Source organism: Zootermopsis nevadensis, unplaced genomic scaffold (genome assembly GCF_977971745.1).
Source record: "Zootermopsis nevadensis isolate Lab colony 2312 unplaced genomic scaffold, Znev_1.0 Znev_ptg000017l, whole genome shotgun sequence".
NCBI lineage: Eukaryota > Metazoa > Arthropoda > Insecta > Blattodea > Termopsidae > Zootermopsis > Zootermopsis nevadensis.
In genome coordinates, this window is record NW_028259149.1 from 17,756,539 (window position 1) to 17,783,433 (window position 26,895).

A 26,895-nucleotide genomic window follows, 5' to 3' on the forward strand; every position below is an offset into this window, starting at 1 on the left:
TAAATGGAATCGCAAGCCCTATGTGGGAATACAACATGTTTTGAATGTTTGTCAGAAATGCTTAATGTGTGGAGTTTTTAGCCAGATTTCCTTATTTCATGGGAGAAAGAGGCTTATGGTGTTGTCATGTATGTGTGTGTGCATGTTTGTGCGTATGAATTTATGTATGCACATGTGCTTGTGTGCATGTATGTGTGCGCATGCATGCATGTCTATCTATCTATCTATCTATCCACCTATCTATATATATCTGTGCACCCTCATACTAACTTTTGAATGATTTTCATAAAACTAAGTGAACGTCATGCCACTACAAGCTTCTCCACCTTTGTACTTTTCAATTTCCTCCCATCATTAATATCAACAGACAGAAAGGTGTGACTTCTCTGTTATGCTCTTTATACAAAAAGGGAAATGATAAATCACAATATGGTTTTCAATTGGAAAAATGATAGTCATGAAATCATTGTTTTTAGGTTATGATAATTACAATGGATGCTTTAGGCATGTACATTTGTATTCTTGTTAATTTTTAAAAAAGTTATAAATAGTATAATTTGCTAAACAAGTGGAAGGTTGTTTTGATAATTAAACACATCTTTCAGTTGGAATATAGGATCATTTGAGTACCACAGTTCACCTTTGATCTTTATCACGTGGGTGTAGGGGATTTAATTCTCCATACTGTGGGTCTGCTGGCTTTATTCTAAATCTAGTATAATGGTAGTGACATACTACTGCAACACACAGCCAGTGTACAGTGAGCCATGGCGCATGGCTGATAAATGCTAACTTCTTTGCAGGATAATAGTTTCTTGTATGTGAGATGTATCATTTGTTAAAGATTTAAGTATATTTCTTTAACCCTTTCAATGGGATACAGTTGATTGTTATCCTCTGATACTTTTTCTTTGTAATACAAAGTTTTGTTTTCCATTTTCTGTTCTGTTGCTTTGTAAGTCCAACAAAAGGATTACTTCTTCAGTTCACCATCGTAGCTCAGTTGGTAGTGTGCAGTTGGTTTGGATTTGATTTCCACATGTGCTATTTTTATTAATTGGCAGATCTGTAATGGCTGTGAAGCCTGTAAGGTGTAATTTGTTTTCTAAGTTGTAGTATTTGATTTCTTTCTTCCTTTATCCACATTTGCAAATGAGAGGATCACAATTGATCTCTCAGTGTGTTACGAACAACATTAAATTTTTATTATGTAACACCTTTTCAGCCACGGTGGTCTAGCGGTTAGAGCTCTGGCCTTGTAATCCTGGGGGTCTCGGGTTCGATTCCCGGCGGTGCCCGAATTTATAACTTGTGTTGGGCAAGGCCGTGGTCTAGGCAACACGGAGTTTTCCTCCGTGGCATCCCAACAATTACCCCATTCACACACAGAAGAAGGCAATGGCAAACCACTTCTGGATCATCTGCCAAGAACGTATATGAACAGGTCCCAGTCCGAGAAAAGGATGGAAGGATCCTGTTCATATGGACCTGTCGTCAGACAGAACACTAAATAATAACACCTTTTCAGAATGTCTCGGTCAGTTTGACTACTAGCGTTCACATTCTTGCACAGAACTGGTTGTATGTTTGATTTACTCTTCCGTGGTGACAAAGAGTCCTTCCACAATATTTGTGTATGTGATCGGAAAATTCCATTTTGTTGGGAGCAGCCCCAAACACTGAAAATGATATGTTGGTAATTAGGATCTTGTTTCAGACAATAATTTGATAGGTGCGTGCACACAGATAACTAATGCGTCATGCAGTTCATAAAACTAATTTTACAATTGGAATGTGCTAAGCATCAGTAGTAAAGCATGCTATGAGGCTTTGGGGGCTAAGCATGGTAGAGACAAAATGCTTGCTATTCTTCTCCCATGCTCTAGTGAGTTACCATCACTTTCTCATTCACTTTACATAAATATAAATTTACATTACCTTATTCTTTTTCGCTTGCAGTCAGTGCAAGATTTATTTAGTTTTGAGAATTTGTATCTTTACATTGCTATTGAAAATGCCTTCTATACGTCAAGACGTCACATCATACACAGTTGTAAATTTCAAAACTGTTTGTTTTTCTTTTGAGGAAGGAGGTGAAAGGGAGGACACGATAACTTTTGAAGAAACATCTTACAGATATGACTTTTCAGATGGATGAAATCAGTCACACTCTCTAACCTATATCCATGAACATTTCGTTGGCATGATTTTTGTTATCCTTGTATTTTTATGGTTTTTACACAATGTATCATAACCTTAACAATGAGAAAATTGTTCCTTTGAAAGCTGCTGTAAATCAGTTTGCAGTTAATAAATTGACTTCAGAATATTTGAAACAAAAAGGTGTCCAGCTTAAAAAATAAACTAAAACAATGGGAAAAGTCTGTTAAATGTTTATAGATGACAGTGGACAGGATAGTAAAATCATGAACATTTTCCAAGCATATTTACATATTAAGTACATCCGTATTTCAGTAAGACTCTGTTTGAATGTTGAATTAATATATAGTTTTTATTTTAAAAACATGTTATTCTTTAATTTGTAAATCGTAGATCCTTATTGGGTTAGTTTGCGTTCAAGTTACTTTCTTACATTTTTGTTTTTGGTGTCAGACTTCTCGAAACAAAAATTGATGTTATGTAGCTCAGTATATTTGGCAGAACAATTCCATAATCCATGGTGTATGGTGGAACCCTTCTGTCCATAACAGTGGAAGGAATAAACAAAATTATTTATTCAAAATTTGAGAGTTAATACATTTTTGCCTCTTTATTCTGAAAGTTGAAGAGAAATCTTCTAATCTCTGTACATCTGCTGATAATCTGTGTGCTGTATAGGATCCTGGTAGTTCTTGTGGATTCCAAAAACTGGAAAAAACACGTTTGAAAATTTTCAACATTCCTCTAATATTAAATATGATATTTTTCCAATTTTTATGCGGTTCTTCACACTTACGTAGCATGTGTTTCCAGAACTCCCCCCCCCCCCCCTGGAAAAATTTGATTATGACTGTTTATATTTTTGGTTTTTAGGGTCAGCAAGTACGCCTAGTACCCAGGGAATGGAACAGAGCCACAGTACAGCATCTCTAAGTCGCAACTTAAGTAGTGGCTCAGCATTAGGAGAATTAAATGGCGAGGGAATCCACCCTAAGGTAACTAAGAGAAAATAGTAGAAAAAAAAACACTGACATTAGAAACGTGCAGGAGATGCCATTGTTTCAGAACCCCACAAAAAACTTAGTAACTGTAAATGTGGATTACAAAAGTAAATTCTATTTATTTTAAAGTCATTATTGAAAACATGTTTGTGTTCTCTTGAAGTCCGTCTTCGTATCAATCCCATAAATGTGAATTTCCTGACTGTGTAAAATTATTATGCGTGGTCTTAATTCTGACAACCATTTTCTGATAGGATAGAAAAGAGGAAGTTGGTTGATGATCATGTTGCAAGTAACTATAAATGTTTAATGAATTTTTGGGTTGTGGAATGAAATTTTTTTCTTTAAGGGATTTTGCTTTTTGAGAAGTTACGGAAGATGGCAGTTGGCAGCAGTTCTTGGCCATTTGTATGAGTACAAGTCCATTTTTATCTTTCAAAACACTTTTTAATGTTTTGATATTGGGCAGTAATGTATATTGGTGCCTTCTCACTAATACTGAGGGCCATTTCGTACATCTAGGTTCTTGCACTTCATGACTAATTATCGTGCACATGTTGCTCTGGTTTTCCTCATTATTAATGTTAACACTGAGGCAATTTGGATTTGCTTACCCTGGAATGAGCCTGGTACTGTAAGTTTGGTTAAATCTGTGGTGCGCACAACCGCAAGGAGATACCAGTAAACTGCATCGCTCTTCTCAGTAATGACATTTGTCTGTGTTTATAAAAGTTTTAAATCATAAATATGAAGCCAAGTATCATTAACCCACCAAGATAGAAATTCTTTTCTATATATTCCTTAAAACTAAATCAGTTTTAAGAATAATAAATTTTCCTAATAATATAATTAGTCATTTTTGAACAAAGATTTAAACAGTAATTCATTATAAATGTGTTTTTGGCAATGCTTTTTCGTAGATAAGAGTCAAATTACGGTACTTTCTAATCTGATTATGATTGTTAAGCGAATCAACCCATTGACCAACAAACTGTTACACTGAACCATTCTGTGACTTTACCTCAGTAGTTAATTGTTCATGTGACCAGAACAGTGGCATGAAGTAAGTGCTTTACTTACTTACTCCATGGAGCCGAGTCCTCCCTGGGAAGCCAACAGTCACTCAGCCACTCAAGAAATTTCCAACATTTTATGGAATCCAAAGGTTCATTACATGTTCACATAGTCCCTGTCCTGAGCCAGATGAATCTAATCCATACCACCCCATCCTATTTTTCCAAGAGTCATTTTAATATTAGCCTCCTACCTATGTTTAGGTCTTCATAGTGGTCTCTTTCCTTCTGGTTTGCCTACCAAAACCCTGTATGCATTCCTCTTTTCTCCTATGTGGTCTACATGCCCTGCCCGTCTAAACCTCCATGACTTGACCAGTCTAATTATATTTGGAAAATTGTGCAACTTACAAAGCTCCTCATTATGCAACCTGGTATAGGTGCCACGGGAACGTAAGAGAGATTTTTGTGTGGCTTCTCTACCTATGAATTTGCATGCCTATTACAATAATTAAATATTTCTTAATTTCAGGGTAATACTCATTTTATGAGAAAAATCCCACCTGGTGCTGAAGCATCCAACATTTTGGTTGGAGAAGTTGATTTTCTAGAGAAACCATTATCAGCATTTATTCGACTGAATCACGCAAATTTCTTAGGAGATTTAACAGAAGTTCCTGTTCCAACTCGGTTTCTCTTCATTTTATTGGGACCAGCAGTAAGTATATTAAGTATTAAGTCACTGTACAGGTTATTCTTTTCAAAAGTTTGTGAATTTGAAACATACCTCTGTCATTCAGCATATGTTTTTTTGGGACTTGATATGATAGTCTTCTTTTTTTTCTTTTGTGGCAGTATGCAGTACTGGCAACTTTTATTCAGAATATAAACAAGATTGTCAAAATACATTAAAATTGTTGGACATAACGTCAAAGTGCCACCACCATTCTTTTCTTCAAAAGGGGCTCTACTGATAGTTAATAATTATTCGACTTTCATATCGAAGCAACGCGTCAAATACTGACAAGGCCAAGACTCATGTGATTTAGGAAATGCTGATGATTCACATGTCATGTTCCATATTGTTTTCTTTACTTCTATTGCTTAAAAAGAATAGTTTAATGTGGCTTCTACAACATGTTGTTCCCAGGGTGGACTGGCAAACTTTCATGAAGTGGGACGTGCCATGGCTACACTTATGTCAGATGAGGTGTTCCACGACGTGGCGTACAAAGCTCGCAACCGTAATCATCTGCTGGCAGCAATAGATGAATTCCTGGATGCAGTAACAGTGCTTCCTCCAGGAGAATGGGACCCCTCCATAAGGATCGAGCCTCCAGCTGCAGTCCCTTCTCAGGTATTTTAATTATAATATTTTAATCTTACAGACAAATAGAATCTGAAAATACTTACCCTGTTTTCTGAAACATAACTTAAATTTACGTAATTCCCCTACTTATTCTAGTAGATAATGACTGATATTTTAGAGGATCTTACTATCTGGGTCATCATCATGATGACAGACGCAGTACGCTTGTCTGAAATGTTAGTCAGCGCCAGGGTATACTGTGTAACATCCTAGAAGATAAGGCATCTTCATACTCGTTGGCATGGGATTACAAAATATTACCAAATATTTTGCTTTGCGTGGTAGAACTCAAAATTATGCAACTCGTATCATCATTTCGTTGTTGTCATATTATTGCTGTTGTTTTATGTATGTCCTGGGATTGTACAATGTAAAAAAAATAGCGCGTTCAGAATCTGTGTTCAGTGTTTGGTTTGATAGTGACAGTTGATGAATCTTGGAGCTAGGCATGTGAATATGTTAACAGTTACAAACCTGGGAAATATTAGTAATTTTGAGGTTAAACCTGGCATATTTAACATGATTGGAATCTGTAATATTGGAAATTATGTTAAGAAATAGATAACATAATTGTATATTTCATGATACCCTTACCATATTGAGTAGAGCATTCAAAAGGATATGTTATTCCCAGAAATTCTTGTTTAAAACTGAGTATGCACTAATGGATCACTTTGTATAATCATTAGTTTATAGTTCCTGCTAGCCTCAACTTACAGACTGAAGCATTTGAAGGAGGGATTTTATCAGAAATTCTTCACAATATTTTCTATTCTTCAGGTGATCCTTCTCATTCCAAAATGCCAACAGTGAAGTCAAATACCTATGAGTTAAGAATTTAATTGTTACAAAGGTGACAATTGTAAATTAATTTTGTCCACAAATGGTGAAAGTTATTATTAAATTGCTCAGTGAAGTAAACCACGTGTATTTTGTGCAGGATCAAAGAAAACGACCACCTGAAAAACAAAAGGATGAACCTGATGAAGAGGAAGATGAACAGAAGCTGAGGGAAGAGTCAGGACTGGAAAGATCAGGAAGACTGTTTGGCGGTCTCATTAATGATATCAAGCGGAAAGTACCTTGGTAAGCAGTCATTTCTCAGAGAGACTATATTGTGTTTGTTTATAATTCTTAAAAGTTGTTTGTTTGAAGTACAGGCGACTCTCGGTTTATGAACATTTGATTTACGAACATTCTCTATCACGAACGTCACCATTCAAAATTTCTTAAAGTCGCCAATAGGTAGAGATCCTTATAAAACGAAATGCCAAATGTACAGTGAACATAATTGGAAGATTTAAATAAATAAACTTTTAAAAAATGTATTTATTACAATAATTATCAGAAAATTATTATTTGATAATTATACTGAACTCTTCTTGGTTAATAAAACTAATCTAGCCAGTAAGCAAACGTTGGTTTACATGCCACGCCGTGTAGAATGTTTTCTCGTGGGGAAGAAATCGGTGATTCCGCCTATTATAATATAATAGGATCATCGCTTGCTTTGCCTAAGTTATCTTAGGCGGTCAAATTTAGTTCTGCATTTGGTGACTTTAAAATATGTTTTTAAAAATTTAAGCGATCATGGGTCCAAAGCGAAATAGTAGTGCTGGTGCTGATATTGGTAGTAATAAAAGATGCAGAATTAGTTTAGAAACTATGCTAGACATCATAAAAAGGACAGAAAGAGGTCAGAAGCAGGTGGACATAGCTCGTCATTATGGTTTGAACCAGTCGAGTATCGTAACGTATACGATATGTATCGTAAAAGCTCAGGAATGCAAGATACACGTAACGAACAAAAACATATAACGAACAACGTCTTGGATCAGAGCTCGTTCGTAAACCGAGAGTTGCCTGCAGACTACATTTTTTCTTGCTTTGAGTGGATTAAAGTTGATTACCTACTATTAAATTTCTTTATTCTGTGAAGGTTTTGTATGACAGTTGTATGTTTGTATACTATTTACCTGCATATCATACAACGCAATTTGAGACATGTTCAGGTGTGAGGTTGGATGACTGTATTAATACACTTTTCTTATCTTATAAGGCAGGTATTTTTATTATATCATCATATTCGCATGACTGCCCCTAAAAATATTTTTGAACCAGTATACAGATTTTTATGAAAGTAGGTGGCAATGTCACATCATTGAAAGCCAATCTACTTTTTGTACTCATTAATATGTTGCCATTAGTAGTATCAATGTGGTGACCAAACAAACTTATGAGGTATGGTTCTAATGCTTCTTAATGTGGGATTCTGAAATTTTGTGTAATAACATCATAATCATGATTTCCTATCAAGGATTGGGCCCTTGGACCATTCTGGACAGTTGCTCAAGGCAAGGTATTTTTACATGCCATAAATCTATGACATAGGACCATTGGCTTTAATTCTCCTCTGAACGAAGTCATGCTATGGATTTTTATCATCCTTAAAAATCCATCGACCCCAGCTGGGTTTGAACCCACAAACTTTGAGCCCAGTGGCAAGCACTAGACCACTGAGGGCGTAACAAATTTTATGTGAAACACATTTCTGTACATATATTAAAACTTAACAAATATTGGGATTAATAGAAGATTTTAAAAGGTTATATTTTACATCTTGAAGTAAATAGTACTGTAATGGAAATTATGCACTGAAATAGAACCTCAAGTGTTTAATTATTAATTTAAGATTCCCCTGCATTTTGAGATAACTTTTCGTTAGTTTTTATTTTCAGTGATAATTGTTCAAATTGATAGTTTAGCAACATTATGCAGTTGCTTAAAACAAAGTATTTGTCAAATGCAAATTTGTAATATTCTGAGGGTACATTGTATTGGTATGTTTGTAATTTTTGTATTATATGTAAAATTTATGGGTTATTATTTAAAATTATGGATTGATACTGTCAAAGTTTACTTATCTTAAGGTATGTGTGTTACAGTGATTTTCATGGCAACAAATATTAGACAGATGGCAGTATGATGTATGAATTGCTAGTGTTAGATTTGAGGTTGAGAGTGAGGATGATGATGATGCCATTATTTTGTTTTTGTAGACTTGTTAGTAAATGACAATGTTTCAAAAAAGTATGCTGTCTCAATCTTCCGGGCGGAAGATGGATGCAGTATGTTTCCATGAAATGCTGGCATCAATCTCTGAGTCCGTACAATGTCTAAGAGTTTTGAATTAAGTACCTATCTTATTAGGATCAAATCTCATTGCAAAATTCCATCAATATCCAGTTTTGGGAAACACATCTAATGATTAATGTGTGGAGAGAGCTCGACAGACATAATGAACTTAAAATTGTTCTCCTCAAATAATAACTGCCTTTGATGTGTGTTAATTAGTTAATACTTGTTTGAAGATATCTGTCTTCTGTGTTATTGCGCTGTGTAGTCTGGTCGATGTTAACCAACGTTTCAGAGGTCATACTGCCTCCGTCATCAGGGCGCAATAACCCAGAAGACGGATATCTTCATACTCACCGCTGTGAGAACCTCAAGTCTTACATAATACTTGTTTAATTTGTTTTTTAAGTGTTGTTTAATTTTGTAAGATCTTCTTACCTGAGCTCAGGAAAGTATGTTCAGTAAAGGGGCTTGATACAGGCCCAATAACTAGTGCCTGGTTCTTAATGGGCAGGGATTTTTTGTTTTCCGCTGTCCAGCCTGGCTCCTAGTCGCGCTCAGTCTCTTATGCTTTTGGTACTAAAAGTTGTGTATTCAGGGAAAGAAAGACCTTCCTACTCCTTTGTGGTGTTTGAGGATATAGCATTGTTTTACATTTTTCAGTATCATCGAAAGTGTCCCGGGTTCAGCTACGCTGTTGCGGTTTACAATAAAGTTTAAATTGAAGATATTTTGATCATTGTTTATTTGCTCATTCACATATTCGAAATAATTGTTATGAAGCTGTTTACATGCTGTTTTGTAATCATTATTTAGGTACTGGTCAGATTTTAAGGATGCCCTGGCCATGCAGTGTGTAGCTTCTTGGATCTTCTTGTACTTCGCTTGCCTATCACCCATAATTACATTTGGCGGTCTCTTAGGCCATGCGACGGGAAATAACATGGCTGCTATGGAGTCCTTGGTGTCTGGTTTTGTGTGTGGTATAGGCTATGGTTTCTTCTCTGGGCAACCACTAACCATCTTGGGATCCACGGGTCCAGTTCTAGTGTTTGAGACCATCATGTATGAATTTTGCAAGTGAGTATGCTCATAACTTTGCACTAACAGGTGTAGTAAGTTTTATTCCACTTTGAATACACATTTTATAATGAATTCTGTGATTTTACATACCTCATTGCTTGCCATGTTTATTATACATTGTCATATATAAATCTGATGTAAAGATAATCACGCACTATAGTTTTTGTTAAATGACGTAAAAATTATAATACTGATCACAGATAGTTTGTGTAACCTTAATTTTATGAAAATAGATTGTTCAAATCCCTTTACTTTAACTGTGGGGTGAATAATAGTTTATTATTATGCTACTGCAGTGCATGGCCAGCTGAATATGCATAAGTTGTAACGCATGACTGATAAAGGTTAATCTCAATGTTCATGTCACTACCATAATGTTTCTTTATTTTGGACCATTGTCTTATTTGTCACATTTGCATGGCTGTGTTGTTACACTACAGACACATATAACACAGCTGACAGCAGAGAAAGATCCTTGCTTCCCATAGATCCCACCTGAGATTATCCTCCCATCTACGTCTAGGTCTCCCCAGCGGTCTCTTCCCCTCAGGCTTCCCAAATAGTGGACCCAACCAACCAGATGGCTTACGGAACCCAAAGGTTCATCACCGAATTAACCAAAGCCCTCCACCGGACCCTGTCCTGGGCCAACAAAATCCAGTCTCCTTCAACTCCTATCTCCCATAGATCCCGTCTGACATTATCCTCCCATCTACGTCTAGGTCTCCCCAGAGGTCTCTTCCCCTCAGGCTTTCCAACCAATACCTGGTGCACACATCTTGTCCCATTCATGCTCACCACATGCCCCGCCCATATTATTCTTCTTGATTTAATTACCCTGACAATATTGGGGGAGGAGTGTGGTCTTGTGGATATAATTTGTGTAAGTTTAGAGGGGTTTCAAAGTTGCACTTGAAGCTTATTTTTGGGGTGTGATCCATTTTCAGGTTGCATATTGCAGAAAGTACAATTTTCTCTGTTTTCTGTTGATTGTTTGATAGTGTGAGTCAGCGGTTCTTTGCATTTCGGTGCTTTGCGGCACACTTGGGATATTCATTTTTTTTGGCACACAATAGTATTTTTTAGCGGAATTGGTGACTGAGTTGGGTTCTGCTCTTTGTGAGTGACCAATCAGCGCAGAGAAGGTCTGTTGGTAAGCATGGAGACCTCGGTGTGCTCAGAAAACTCGTAGTAGAAGCATCGGCAGCCGCGCTGCATTGTTGCCAATTCTTAAATGTTTTTTTGCGTAGTGTTGTAACCATTCACTGGAATCCAATGTTCCGCGATGCTACATCTGGCACCACTCTATGCTGTTTCCTCACTATCTTGCCCCTCCACCTACCACCACTACTTCCTACCATGGCACAGTACATATGATTGATGCACGCTTCAGCCGTCAATTCAACTGAAAACTGTTATAGTATTAGAATACAGACCTGAAATTTATAAGAGCCACACCTATTTTTAAGTAATGTAATTTATTTGTTTTAAATTTAAATTATTGTAAAACAGAAAGATGATTACATTTTTATACATGTATCAATTTAAAAAGCTTTAGCTTTGGAGTGGTTTCCAAATTTTGTATAATGCTTCCTACTTAGCTTAGCAAAGACTTCATTGTGAACCCCAGCCATTTTACTTTGTGTGTTTGCCTGTGTATAAAGAATACCATGGTCATTTTTTCATTTTTAAAATCAAAAACTTTTAGGCTCTTATCAAGATTTTATAAATATTATTGAAACAATTCACACGTGTAATTAATCAAAATTTTATTTCTAGTCATTCTGAAAGAAGGTTTAATGCAGGAATGAGTATTTCTTTACAGAAAGAGTAGGCCACATTGAAGTTCATAATAATTCAGCAGCCCATCAGCTCCTGAGGATATTAATGATTTGTGAAATTTTCCATTTCTATCCACCGTTGCTAATAGGTGTATTTTTTTGTTTCCAAGGTTCTTAATTGAAACATTTGTGACTTATTTTGTTCATTGGTATGTTACATCACAAAGGGAAGGTGGATTTCTGTACTGTAATAAAATACAAAACACTACCACTTCTTTGTTTTGCAGAACATCGTTGTCTGTCGGTCTCAGTTATATATAATGATGCGGTATTAACAGTTATATAATTTTTAATTTGTATATTTAATTTTATACAATCATGCTTCTGTTCAAAGTCTTGTGGTGCATTGGCAAAAGCTTGTGGTACACTAATATGCTGCAGCACACAACTTCAGAACCATTAAAATTCATTATAGTGTAGACAAGTTAACAGCATAATTAACATACAGGATATACTAGTTGTCGATTGAGAAGACTCCTGGTTTGAATATCAGGATCAGTCATTATTACAGATTTTTAATTAAAATAGCTGTCTTCTGTGTTGTAGTGCCATTGATAGAAGTTTACCAACATTTCAGAGGTCCTTGCTGCCATCATCATCAGGGCAATGAACCTCTGATACACTGGTAAACTTCTACGAGACTACACAGCTCTTAACTGAAGGCAGCCAGCAATCTTTGTACTCAGCATTGTGAGAACCTCAAAAACCTGAAAAATACTTTTCAACTAGATAAAACATATAAAATACTTTTTTATCTAGACCATGAACTTCCCCTCTCAACTGTTATCCAGTTTGCATATCATTAATATCTTGACATAACATATTTCCTCCATGTTTTATATACAATTCTGGAACGTGAACAAGCACAAGCTAGATGATATTTATTTTGTACTAACACAGCACTTATTAAGATATTGTAGGTGCGTCATATTGTGATTTATTTAAATAGTATTAAAAATATATTAAAATTGGCCGTCAATCACAATATAAGATAATTAAAAGATTAAAATATCATTTTTTTTCGTTCCTTATCGAGTACTCGATTTACATGTGGAACATTTACGACATGTTTCGGCTATCAATAGAGCCATCATCAGGTGTTATGTTATAAACTTTTTAACTGAATTACTGAATTTTACTGATTTTTTAATGATTTTTAGTGACACAACAACGGATGAAGATACAATATGAAGGATGAGAAAAATGATAAGAAAAATGAAAACTAAAAATCATTAAAAAATCAGTAAAATTCAGTAATTCAGTTAAAAAGTTTATAACATAACACCTGATGATGGCTCTATTGATAGCCGAAACATGTCGTAAATGTTCCACATGTAAATCGAGTACTCGATAAGGAACGAAAAAAAATGATATTTTAATCTTTTAATTATCTTATATTGTGATTGACGGCCAATTTTAATATATTTTTAATACAGCACTTATTGTTTATTTTCTTTCAGATCAAAGGAATGGGATTACATGTCATTTCGTTTCTGGATTGGAATGTGGATTGCACTAATCCTCCTAATCTTGGTTGCTATAGATGCAAGTGTCCTAGTGTGCTACATCACACGGTTCACAGAAGAAAATTTCGCAACTCTTATAGCTTTCATTTTCATTTATAAAGTAAGTATTCTACATGTTTCGTGCAGATGTCAATCCTGTTTGAAATGTGAATGAAGAATGATATATTTCGTTATTCTAGTAAATTTTGAGAGATAATTTACAGACTCTTTGGTAAAGTAATACATGTTAAAAAAGTAATGTTGGTTAAACCATTTGCTGAAGTAGGCTAGTGCAAAACAAAAGCTAGATAAAACAACCATCGGAGGTGGAACGGTTTTTAAGTAGGATTTGAGGTTTTCATGGCTGTTATTCTGAAGATGGCTGTCTTCTGGGTTGTTGCGCTTTGTAGTCTGGTAGAAGTTTACTGACATTTCAGATGTCCTTGCTGCCTCTATCCTGATGGTGGAGGCAGCAAGAACCTCTGAAATATCAGTAAACTTTCACAAGACTACATGGTGCAACAACCCAGAAGACAGAAATCTTCATACTCATCGCCCTGATGATGGAGGCAGTATGACCTCCGAAACGTTGGTAAACATCGACCAGACTACACAGCGCAACAACCCAGAAGACAGCCATTTTCAACTGTTTTTAATGCCAACATCTGGCAACTTAAAAGTTTAAGCTTTGAAGGAAAAGTATTTGTTTACCACAATTTTGGTTATAGAGAAATGAAATTTTCTTCTGTTCATGATACAACCTTATAGAACAAACTCCACTTTAAAAAGCACAAATATTAACCCTTTAAACCCCAGTGGGAACTGAATGTACCATCTACTGGTAGCCTGAGAGAATTTTATTATGGTATATGAGATTTTAAGTATTTACAATGATGAAAATGTGGGTTGGTGTCTTCTGGGTTGTGATACCATTTTAATCTTATGGAAGGTTACCGCTGTTTTAAAGGAACACACCATTTCTATCTTCTACCCACAAGATGGAGGCTTTGAATTCTTCCAAAACATTGGTAACCACCTATAAGACTATTTGGTGTTGGAATCCAAAAGATTTAATTAAACAAAGTGGAAAATTTTCTAAGAATAATTATAATGGCTTTCAACTGTATAAAAGCAGTAATGCATTTATAAAGCATAATTTAACCATGTAATTTAACAGTTTTGGGAACATTAACTGCTGGTTGATTGAATGGGCTATATGCATTTTCAATTGGAAACACAACTGCATTAATTACATTTATTTTGAAAGTACGTGCGACAGAAGTGCAGTGTTATAAGCCATTGGGGGAGTGCGTTCATTTGAACAGGTGTTAATTTACTGGTGCCAGGGTAAAATTTACAAGTGAAATACAGTACAGTTGGTACTTTTCAGCCTATATTTCATATAATCTATAATTTAGGAAAACTGTCACATCAAACTTAAGTTTGCATGTTAATTACACAATCACATTTCTATGAATTTTTTTAGAAAAGTCAGTAAACCTATCTGAGAACTTTCCAAAATTTGTTTTACAGTTTCTCAACCTTTATAGGTGGCGACTGACTTGTAACATTTGCCTGTAATGTAACGCGTTACAAATCGAGCATTACACAAGTGAAGACAGCGAACGGAGCCGCTCGATGCGAGCCGCTTACGCTCGCGGGCGCTCCATCGTGTTGTCGGTTTTTTCGCGAATCCCTTTGAGTGTTACATTACAAGTCAGTCAGTGAGTCGAGCGGCGTCGTAACGAGCATTCACAAGTTCTTTAGATAACAGTAGCGTATTAAATGGAACAAAGATAACACAACCTCCATGTCCGACATATTGAACGAAATGAATGGAGCACACATGAGCACAGTCGTGCCGAGCGTTTAAAACAAGCATTCGATACGCCACACCAGTTGTGGTGTAATGTAACACGCTCGCCGCGAATGTTACATTACGAGTAAATGTTACAAGTCAGTCGCCACCTTATGACTTACCCTAGCATTGGCAAATTTATTGAAATATGAAGTAGGAAATTGACAGGTTATTCTGTGCAAATGATATTTTTTGTTGTTACATGTTTCAATATGGCTTTAAGTAGCAGCTACAAGGATGTGTTTTGCTGATGCTAAATACATTTGAAGGGTTGATATTTTAGTGCTGGAATAAATGTTCAATTTTTCAGGCTGTTGAGAATGTACTCGATATTGGAAAGCAGTTTCCTATCAATACTCATGGTGACGCAGTACTTAATTATGACTGTTTCTGCACATATACTAACAGGTCATCTTATCCTGAGAATGTTAACTGGACATATTTAAACAAGGAAGAATGTCTAGTAAGTTTATATTGGACTTTTTAGAATAGAAATATAGTTTAAGGCATGTAAATAGAATTTATGAACTATCATGCTGTAACTTTAAGTCATGCCTTCTTCCATTTGCTTTTACTTCTTCAAAGATTAAGATAAAAATTACAATTTTTGCACAAATAAGTTGAGTTCTAAAGGGAAGTGATATTTCAAAAGCAAAATAGTCAGATCATGTCTGCTGCTTAAGACACAGTCCATTACATGGTGAAGTCAGCAACAGAATATATGTATACAAGTCAACAGCCATATCTATTAGTTTAGATAACTACCTGAAGATGACCTTTTAAGGTCGAAACATTAAAACAATTGCTGTGGAGATTGATTGTCAACCTATCAGTTTCCAAAACATTGCTTAACACCAAAACATTCCAAATGGCCCTCACCTGAAAGCCAATGTTATACATTGAACTCGACCTATGAAAACCTGTGGACTAGAAAAGATAAGCTGTTGCCTCTTTCTCACAATAACATGCGAATTTCTTATAAAAATATGTGACATGCCTGAAACCTTTTGGTGGCACCCTGGTTACAGAACACTGGTGTAGAGAGTGAAGCTTTAGAAGGAAATTATGTACTGTATTGTGTAACAGACCGACGGTGGTCTAGCGGTCAGAACGCTAGCCTTGTAATCCTGGGGTCCCGGGTTCAATTCCTGGCGGTGCCCGAATTTATAACTTGTGTTGGGCAAGGCCGTGGTCTAGGCAACACGGAGTTTTCCTCCGTGGCATCCCAACAATTACTCCATTCACACACAGAGAAGAAGGCAATGGCAAACCACTTCTGGATCATCTGCCAAGAACGTATATGAACAGGTCCCAGTCCGAGAAAAGGATGGAAGGATCCTGTTCATATGGACCTGTCGTCAGACAGAACACTAAATAATAATAAGATGAGGTGGTCTAGCGGTTAGAACGCTGGCCTTGTAATCCTGGGGTCTCGGGTTCGATTCCCGGCGGTGCCCGAATTTATAACTTGTGTTGGGCAAGGCCGTGGTCTAGGCAACACGGAGTTTTCCTCCGTGGCATCCCAACAATTACTCCATTCACACACAGAAGAAGGCAATGGCAAACCACTTCTGGATCATCTGCCAAGAATGTATATGAACAGGTCCCAGTCCGAGAAAAGGATGGAAGGATCCTGTTCATATGGACCTGTCGTCAGACAGAACACTACAAATAAAAATAAATAAATTGTGTAACATTGTGATTTTCCTTTACAGTTGAAGAATGGTACTATGATGGGTGCTGGTTGTGATACTCCACATTATGTGCCTGATGTATTCCTGATGTCTTTTGTTTTGTTTGTGGGAACATTCATAATTTCAGTACAGTTGAAGGATTTCAAAAATGCATTGTTCTTTCCATCAAAGGTAAGTAACATTACATTTTCTATTAAAATAAGCTTAAATCTTACATAATATTCTAGATTGATTTAATTTCCAGAAGCGTTTGTCTGTTTCTTAGGTCCGGCAATTTTTCAGTGACTTTGCTGTTATCATTGCAATATTGTCCATGACAGGATTGGACTTTTATGCAGGAATCAAGACACCTAAATTACAGGTAAATATTTGCCAGAAGAATTTTTGATAGAATTTTGTATGATGTTGATAGTAGAGAAATTCCCCAGTAATTACCACACTCAGTCTTGGCCCCCCTTCTTATGAACTTTCAATTGGCTAGTTAAACTTATCTAATCTAGGTTCTGGCACTAACAGATCAGCCATATGTATTTTAATCTATCTAACATCATCAGTCCCATGAATATTTAAGAGCTGGTTAAAGAATTTTTTCCACCTATTCAAAATTTTGATTGGATCTGTCAGTACATTGCCATTATCATCCTTTACCAAATTAATCCGAGGTTGATAACCTTTCTTAAAATTGTTTATGCCTCTGTACAGATGTCTGATACTTTTGTCCTTACTCTTTGTCTCAAGTTCAATAATTTTGCCTTTCATATATATTTCCTTTTCTTATTCCTAAATGTCCTACTAGCTTCACGTCTCACGTTACATTGATTATTCATACTCATTATGTTTGGGTCCTGCAAACAATGACACACCTCTCTCTTGTATTTTCAAAACACTACTGTGAGGTTTCCGCAGACTCTGTTTATAACATCTTCTTTCTTCATTTGAATGGTTTTGGGGCCAGAATTTGGCAGAATTCCATTCCTATTGTACTGAAAGTGCCACAGCAAACAATATGTCTATTATACATGCCTTCAGAAAAGATCAGGAGATGTAAAGTAGTTATCTCGTAGATACAACTTGTGGCCTGCATCTTTAAAACTCTCTTTTCAAGCTGCGTTATGGTACCATATTATCAGTGGTGTATTGATGCTGCTTTCCTAGGTAGGCCCCATGTACACCCCGTTCAATCGCAGAGCTTGTAGATTTTTGCGCCAAATCCCGTGCCCAGTACGTTAATTTTGTAGCCTTGAACAGATAAATAACATTATTGTGTAGGTGCCAAATGAATTCAAGCCAACACTGGAGAATAGAGGCTGGATTATTTCACCATTCAACAATAATCCAATATGGACAGCTCTCCTTGCTTTCTTGCCTGCCCTTCTTGGGACTATCCTTATATTCATGGATCAACAGATTTCAGCGGTTATAGTTAATCGGAAGGAGAACAAACTCAAGGTATGAAGTGAACTCTAATATAGGTTATATATATGTTTCTAAACTGACATGTATTTCCCTCCTTTTGAGCAGTTTGTGGTCCATCAACACTGCATGCCCAGATGGTTCTCAAACCTTGGTATGAGGCACAAGATGAATAGTATTGTACTCCGTTGTGCAATTACTTTATATAACATAGTTAACTGATGTGTAGGATAATGACCCTACTAGAGAACTGCATGCTTTTAAGTCACCTTTAATAAATAACACTATTTACTGGAGGAAGCTTATGATGACTCAGGACCTATCAAATGTACAGAAAAATAAAAGAAATATAATCCTACATTAATAAACAGGTCTTGGAAAACAATATTCTTGTCTGAGGTGAGTTCCTTTTTTGAGGCAGTGGGTACATGTTCAGAATAATCATTTGCATTAAAAAACTTTGTTTAACTTTCCCAATTTTTTAAATTGATGTTGACATTTCGGCGAACTTTTCCAACTGCGTTCTCGTGTGCCGTCCATAGAGTGGGCAGGTGCAGGCAAGTAAAAGTGCTTAAAATATACACATAGAGAAAAATATCTTTGTCTGATTATTTGAGAGATTAATCTTAATAACATATGATAATTGTAATACTTTAAAGGAATAATTAATTTTTTGTTACAGTAGCAGCATTTGGCATAATTTCTGAAGTACAAAAAGTACAAAAATTCAAAACTGTAGTATGTTTCATTGATTATGTTACTCAACTCACACACAGTCCTACTTCCAAACAGCAAATGTAGTTGTCCAGTGGTATGCACACATTTGTATTTGGGATGTCCTGGATTCAAATCTCAGCCCAGAGACTGGCTATTTGGACTGTGGACTTTTGTGATTTTCCTTAGTCCCTCCAAGTAAGTGCTGAGACAGTATCTTAAATTAGGCCACAGCAGCTTTCTTCCATGTCCTATCCATTTGTTATTCATTAATAATTTTGTCAGAACATCAACTATAAACCAAAAATAATAAATACATTAAAAAAGTGTTGTAATGTATTCTGTGCTGTATGAATCCTCTTATTTATTACAGAAAGGTTGTGGTTATCATCTGGACTTATTTGTTCTTGCCATACTTATAATTATATGCTCAGCTATGGGCTTGCCTTGGTTTGTGGCTGCTACTGTTTTGTCAATCAATCATGTCAATTCGCTGAAGCTAGAATCAGAATGTGCAGCTCCTGGTGAGAAACCCCAGTTTTTGGGTGTCAGGTATGTAATTTGTGTGGAAGTTACATTAAGTAAGTTTTGAGGTTTTCACAGCGGTGAGTATAAATCATATTATAGAAACTTCTTTGTTATATACTTTGCTTGAAGAATCCGAGGCATTTTAAAAAAAAAATCCTAGGTATTCTATAGAATACCTAGGCAAAGTATGAAATATACTGTTAGTTTCATACATTGCCTAAAAGTTCTAAGCATTTTATAAAATGCCTGAATTTCATACTTTGCCTACCGACTTTAGGCATTCTATACATTGCCGAATTTCATAGTTTGCCGGAAACATATATAAGCATTAATAACGACATTTTCCGAGTGTGGACAGATGCTCCAATTAGGTAATGCAGTAACATTTTATTTTCTTATCTGGAAAAGGCTGCCGGATGGTAGGTGTCTTGCTGCATGTAGCATGAGTCTTTCCATATGGTTCATTTGCTTATTTCTCTTCTAAATAAATGGGACATTTGAATGTTTTGGACCTGATACTTTTAAGTAAGCAAAACTAAAGTGCGGTGTGTAATATTGTGCTGCAGGGAACAACGTGTCACTCACATCCTGATCTTCTTGATGATTGGGCTGTCTGTAGTGCTAACTCCAGTGCTGGGTAATATCCCCATGCCTGTCCTGTTTGGAGTATTCCTGTATATGGGTGTGGCATCTCTCAGGGGACTGCAGTTTGTCGATCGTCTTCTCATTATATTTATGCCCGTTAAATACCAGCCAGATCACATGTTCCTTCGACAGGTAAGCAGAGTTTTAAATTTCTGTGGTGATCTTCTGGCTTGTGATGCCTTGTATACTTGTAGGTGGGTACCAACATTTCAGAGGAATGCTTGTAACTGAACCCATCATGACATGAAGTGACCTCAACTGACCTGATCTTACCTGGCCTCACGTGACCTGACCCAACCTAACATAATCTAACCTAGTCTAGCTTTCCCTAGACTAACAACCAAACCTTGCCTAATCCAGCCTGGCCTAGTCTAAACTAACCTAGCGTATCGTAGTCTAACCTAGCCCAATCTAACCTGACCTAAATCTAACATAACTTAAACGAAATCTAACATAACTTAACCTAACTTACCCTAACATAATCCAGACTAGCCTAACTTAGCCTGACCTTATGTGACCTGACATAACCAAACCCAAAATAAAACCTAAAATGTAACCTGACTTAATGTCTACAGAGTGTATATCAACTCAGAAGACCACTGTGGACATCTTTACCACATGAGTACCTCCTGTATCTCATGAATTTGAGATGGCTGTATAATGTTAATTGCTCATCTAGCATAGGCCTTCTCTGTTTGCAGCTCATAGGGAACACAATACTATGATGCACCTTTATGTTGCATATTGTAGACAGAAACTGTTACTGTTGTGGACAAATTGCTACTATTATAACAATTTCAGTATTTCATTCTGTGAAAGTACTTAAGGAAAAGAAATGTTAGGTCTTCTGTAGCAATTGCGGCAGAGTGTGCGCCTGTGGTTGCCATGGGGTGTATTGAAGGGTTTTAAGGTACCCATGTATATCCTTTTTGTCTGTATTTTGTTGCTCCATTGTTATGATATAATAAAACCTTGCCTTAGCAGTGTTGTGTAATTTCAAAACTAGATGCTAATTTGTCAGTGAAAACTGAAGGCACGCTACTCATCAGATGATAAAGTCTCTTCCGTGACTTCCTTATGTCATTTCCACACTTCCCAGTATTCCAAGAATATAATTTAAATTTGCAAACCACTTTACAAAAACCATTTACCCAGTGTTTGCTATATGCTTCATACAAATGTTTATTTTTTATAGGAGATATTTAAAAATTAAATTTTAAGTATTAATACCAGAAAGAGAATTGTTACATTCTTTAAATTTCTTTGTGCGCCTTAGCATGATGTCATTTGTGTTTCAGGTGCCCTTGAAACGTGTACACATATTCACAATCATCCAGCTGACTTGTCTGGTGATTCTGTGGGTCATCAAATCTTTCAGCACAACCTCCATTCTCTTCCCTCTTATGGTGCGTATATAATAACACTAAAAATGCAATGCTTCTGCAAATGAGAAAATCATATTGTTTGTTTAATATAAGATTCTGTTTAAAATGTTGGCCACTTTCGTATAGTTGGAGTTGTTGAAAGTTTGCATTGTAACATGTCAGTAATAGGATTTGAGGTTTTCAAAATTATAATTGACTTGAAAATTGCTATCTTCTGGGTTGTGGTGTTGTGTAGTCTGGTAGAAGTTTACCAATGTTTGTCCTTGCTCCATCATTGCCTTCATGATATAGGCAGCAAGGACCTCTGTAAAAAAGTAAAGTTTGTCCCACTATACACCATGTAGGCGTTTGGGGGTGAGTGGAGGTATAGCTCCTCTCTTCCTTGATCTCGGCACTAGATGGGGGTGAGTGGTCAGCATCACGCCCCGGCCGGCTTTACCCCCGGGAAAGGACCCCGGTACCCATTGTAGAGGAGGCTGGGTGGGCCCCAGAGCCGGTCTGGACGCAGAGGCTAGAGGAAAAATCCTCTGCCCCCGTCGGGGATCGAACCCCGGTCGTCCAGCCCGTAGCTAGTCACTATACTGACTGAGCTATCCCGGCTCATAGCAAGGACCTCTGTAATGTTGGTAAATGTCTACCATACTACTTGGCACTACAACCCAGAAGACAGCCATTTTCATGTCAATTATAATTTTTAGTATGTTTCAAATTGCAATCTAAGAACAGGAACATATACAGAGGTTAGACCGAATGTGCAACCTCTCCCTTCTCTGTCCCCTTTATGTCAAAGGGGGGATGCATGGGGATTTTAAAAGATGAACGGGCAGGAGAGGAAAATAAATAAGTTGCTAATTGCTGTCCTGAAACGTTTAATGTTTTTGTGTACATCGTGAATGTACTATGTCTTACATAATTCACTGTGATTAACAATTAAGTTTCAGCAATTAGATTAAAATTACAATATTTGAAACTCATCTTTGTATTAGTGTAAACGGTAGTCACGTTGTTTTATGTTGGCTAAATAGCTATAATATTATAGAAATTAGGCTGAGTTTCTTGACTTTTCCAGTTGGTGGTGATGATTGGTATTCGTAAATTACTAGATTTTGTATTTACAAGGCGAGAACTCAAGATTCTTGATGATGTCATGCCTGAAACAACCAAACGGACTGAAGAGGAGAGAAGACAGCTGGCGGGAGAGGTGAGTAATAAACACAAATATTACAATTACCCGTTGCATTTTAAGATATGGAACCAACACAGAATTTATAGAAACTTATTAAAAAAATTATATAATTATATTCATGCATCTTGTTGATGTAGGATTTGAGGTTTTCATGGCGGTGAGTCTGAAGATGGCTGTCTTCTAGGTTGTTACGCCATGTAGTCTGGTGGAAGTTTACCAACGTTTCAGATGTCCTTGCTGCGTCAATCCTGGTGGAGGTAGCAAGGACATCTGAAACGTCAGTAAACGTCTACCAGACTACATGGCGTAACAACCCAGAAGATATCCATTTTGACCTTATTGATATTTGTAAGAGGGTACAGGTAATGATTGTGTCACTGTCTCACACAACAAAAGAATAAAAGTTTGTTAGTCTTTAATGTTAAAGAGCTATACAGAGTTTTGATCACGTTGGACCATTTTCATGCTGTAGGTATATGTGATATGAATTATTCCCACCTATTGCTATCATTTTTATTTGTTTGTGTTTGGAAAATATTTGAACTCCACTGGAGTACACCTTTATCACTTGCATTACCAGTTCTTCATACCTGTTGTAATTCCTTTTCTTCCTTCCATATACTTTATAATATATTAAGCTGGAAGTATGTGTTTGTAATGGTTTATGTTAAACAATGTCATACTCTTCATTTTATTAGGAAGGTAAGGCTGATATTGATCCAACTGGAAATCTGCAAATTCCTCTTGCTAATGGCAATATTATTAAAATTCCTCTTGCTTCAATCAATATCTCTGAAGAGGTTAACAAAACTGGTATATGGAAACAAGTAAATGAAGGTGGCTCTGCTTACAAAGATGACAAGAAGAAAAAGAGTCCTAACAAGAACAGGTGACTTAGTAATACTTATGTTTACAATTATTGCCTAACACAAGAAGTTGAGAAAATATCTTTTGTTGGATTTGAGGTTTTCATGGCAGTGAGTCTGAAGATGGCTGCCTTCTGGGTTGCTGTGCCATGTAGTCTGGTAGAAGTTTACCGACGTCTCAGAGGTCCATACTTTAAATTTTATTACTGTGTGAAAAAGTGTGACATATTTATTTTCCAAATACCCAACCACTAGCAGGACATTATAATTCTGATTAATATAACAACAGTAAGAGATGCATAACATTTTTTATTTTTTAATAAATATTTAGTAGTATTGTACGTGAGTTCATTTACTTCTTAAACATTATTATAGGCTTACCTTCAATTGATTCTATCAGATTTCTGACCACCTCTATGGAGTAGAATATTTATTGTGAAATTGCTCAGCTTGTCAAGAAATTACACATTTTTTATGGAACGTGAAGGGTCATTGTCTTGTTCATGAGAGCCCACCACTGAACTCTTGTCCTGAAACAGATGAATGGAGTCCACATCCTCACCCTCTATTTCCTTAAATCCATCTTAATAGCATCCTGCTGTCCATACCTAGGTCTCCTAGGTGGATCTTCCTTTCAGGTTTTGCAATTGAATTGTATATGTATTTCACATGTATGTTGCATGCCCCATCCATTCCATCCTCCTTGATTTGATGAGTTTTCGAATATGAAATTTGAAGCATCTCATTATACAGGCATTGCTCGGGGATATTGCGGGTTCGGTTCCGGACCACCGCAATAAAGCGAGTCACACGAATGTTTTGGTTTCCCAGTGCATATAAAAGTTATGTTTACACTATACTGTAGTCTATTAAGAGTGCAATAGCATTATGTCTAAAAAGCAATGCGAGAACATTGCGAGAATTACCAAAATGTGACACAGAGACTTGAAGTGAGCACATGCTGTTGGAAAAATGGCGGCGATGGACTTGCTCAACACAGGGTTACCACAAAACTTCAATTTGAAACAAAACGCAATATCTGCGAGGTGCAATAAAGAGAAGCGCAATAAAACGAGGTATGCCTGTATAATTTTCTTCGTTATTCTACTTTCTCTGTCATAAGTTCAAACCTTTTCCTTAGAACCCCACCGGCAAGTGGATTTTAAAATTATAAAGAAATGAAAAAATATGTTGTAAGGCTCATGCACTTACTCCATGGAGCTGAGTCCTTTTTGAAAAGCCAACAGTCATTTAACCACTCAAGAAATTCCCAAAATGTTATGGATCCCAAACATTCATTACTTTGTTCACAAGATTCTGCCACTGGTCCCTAACCTGAGCCAGATGAATCCAGTCCACACCACCCCATCCTATTTCTCTAAGACCAATTTTAATATTATCCTCCCACCTACGTCTGGGTCTTTCTAGTGGTCTCTTTCCGGTTTGCCCACCAAAATCTTGTATGCGTTTCTCTTCTCTCACTTGTGGGCTACATGCCGTGTCTATCTCATCCTTCTTGACTTGATCAGTCTAATTATATTTGGGAAGGAGTATGAAGCTCCTTACTATGGAACTCTAGGCCAAAATATTTTCTTCAGCACCTTGTTCTCATACACCCTCAGTCAGTGCTCCTCCCTTAGTGTTAGAGACCAAGTTTCATGCTATAGAAAAACTACATGCAAAATTATGGTTCTGTACGTTTTAATCTTTACGTTTTAGGCAGCAGACGAGAAGACCAAAGGTTCTGAAATGAGTGGTAGCAAGCATTACATGAATTGAATCTTTGTTACTGTTGCTCCCAAATATCTGAACTTTGCCACATTTTCAAAGGATACATTAGCTATCTTTATGTTACAATTTTGCCCTACATTCTGCTGACAAGACATCAAGATATACTTAATTTTATCAGTGTTTACTTCTACACCAAGTCCTTACTAGCATCACTTTCTTTATGGTATTTATATTATTGCCCAGTAGATGTACATCATCAGCATAGACCGGTAGCTGATGTGTCTAATTCAGTTTCATTCCGACTTGGTTTCCTTGTACCTTCCTAATTACATATTCTACAATATTCCAAAGAATCCATCCCAGTCTGAGGCTATGTGTAACATTTTGTAACAATTTATTATTATTATGTTGAGGAATTGTTTTCCCCATGCCTAACCCCCAAACTGGAGTACCACCCCTTGTCACCTGTCTGTGAATGCTTATTAAATACATTTGCAGCTACACACCATATCTGGAGGTCATCTCCTCCATCTGCAACCCGAGGATGTGCCATGCCATGGCGACAAGGTACCCACAATGCATGGCAAGGTTCAAGTATTTCAGATAAATAATAATGTACTTCATGGATGTTCCTGTAACTGTAATATTTATTTTGTAGCCTTTTCTGGCCATTTGTCACAATGCTTCCACACGGTCCAACTTGCCATGCATCAGATTTAAAGTCTGGCCAGCAGCCCAGTTGTGCAGGGGTTTAAGCCCCTTTTCTTGTACAGTAAATCTGATATTTTGCGTAATCCTCTTTAACAGCTCAAAGTCCAAAAAGCGAGGAAACAAAAAGGATGCTGTAAGTGATGATGAAAAGACGAGGCTTTCCACAATGGCAGAAGAGGAAGAAGAAGAAGGATTGACAATAAAGGTGGGGATAGGCACTTCAGATTCCAAGGTCTAATCTACTGTACCATAATGATCTTCTCGAGACAACATGAAATACACAGTTTGTAAGTAGGCTGCGATACTATGGTAGCTTGCTCCAGCATGCTGTGGCCTCTGTGCATGTGCAGAGAAGCTAACCAGCTAGCTTTTGATTAAATCAGTTGTCCTGGTAAATTACAAATAATCCTCACCACGTAATAAAATAGAAATCAACATCATGTCTGTCTTTATCAGTTCTAGTTCTTGTATGTGAGGCAATTCTACCTATAACCGTTGTACTTGTTTACCCCTTTCTCCTCATTAATTTACAGCGCTGATCTGTATGCTTATTGGATAATTTAACTACAGTAACTCCATTCTCACACTTTATCATTAACTCCATTGAGCAGGGCCCATCTTGAAAAGCTGTTAATAGCTATGCAGATCAATAGATTTCTACTGTTTCTGTAACCCAGAGTTTTATTATGGTGTTCACAAGTCCCCATTCAACTGTATTCTGATTCAGTTGAATCCAGTCCAGTGCTTCCCCCATTTCCCAGTTGCTATCTTTCCTTCAGGTTTTGTGACCCAAAATTGTGTATATACTCGTAGTTCTCTTATCCCCATTGTATTCTACATGTCTTACCAACTTCTTTTTGCTCTTGTTTGTCATAAGTTTCAAATTGTGTTTCCATAAGAAGAACTGTGCTGTAGATTCTCAAATCATTAGCATAATTCCTCCTACCTTCTAATGTAACCAAGTGTTCAAATTTATATATCAAATTTCATTCTGTTTATAATTTGCATATTGTTTTGTAGATGTATGCATATGCATTGAGACATTGCTTTTTATGGC

At 36.6% G+C, this 26,895-nt stretch overlaps 1 protein-coding gene across 15 annotated transcripts in view; it reads left to right on the plus strand.

Moving 5' to 3' along the window:
- Nucleotides 1–26,895, plus strand: part of Ndae1 (Na[+]-driven anion exchanger 1) — a 138,576-nt gene that overhangs the window by 105,987 nt on the left and 5,694 nt on the right. For 12 of the 15 annotated variants that reach the window (XM_022078830.2, XM_022078828.2, XM_022078829.2 and 9 more), the window contains 16 exons: nucleotides 3,034–3,155; nucleotides 4,707–4,892; nucleotides 5,325–5,531; nucleotides 6,484–6,629; nucleotides 9,495–9,758; nucleotides 13,063–13,228; nucleotides 15,276–15,428; nucleotides 16,681–16,830; nucleotides 16,925–17,020; nucleotides 17,929–18,108; nucleotides 19,160–19,338; nucleotides 19,881–20,091; nucleotides 21,258–21,365; nucleotides 22,414–22,545; nucleotides 23,229–23,419; nucleotides 25,935–26,043. In XM_022078830.2, the coding sequence (XP_021934522.1) occupies nucleotides 3,034–3,155; nucleotides 4,707–4,892; nucleotides 5,325–5,531; nucleotides 6,484–6,629; nucleotides 9,495–9,758; nucleotides 13,063–13,228; nucleotides 15,276–15,428; nucleotides 16,681–16,830; nucleotides 16,925–17,020; nucleotides 17,929–18,108; nucleotides 19,160–19,338; nucleotides 19,881–20,091; nucleotides 21,258–21,365; nucleotides 22,414–22,545; nucleotides 23,229–23,419; nucleotides 25,935–26,043 (2,600 nt within the window). Of the gene's footprint in view, nucleotides 1–3,033; nucleotides 3,156–4,706; nucleotides 4,893–5,324; nucleotides 5,532–6,483; nucleotides 6,630–9,494; nucleotides 9,759–13,062; nucleotides 13,229–15,275; nucleotides 15,429–16,680; nucleotides 16,831–16,924; nucleotides 17,021–17,928; nucleotides 18,109–19,159; nucleotides 19,339–19,880; nucleotides 20,092–21,257; nucleotides 21,366–22,413; nucleotides 22,546–23,228; nucleotides 23,420–25,934; nucleotides 26,126–26,895 lie in introns of all 15 variants that reach the window. The other 3 variants (XM_022078834.2, XM_087350660.1, XR_015535531.1) reach the window with 2 other exon arrangements.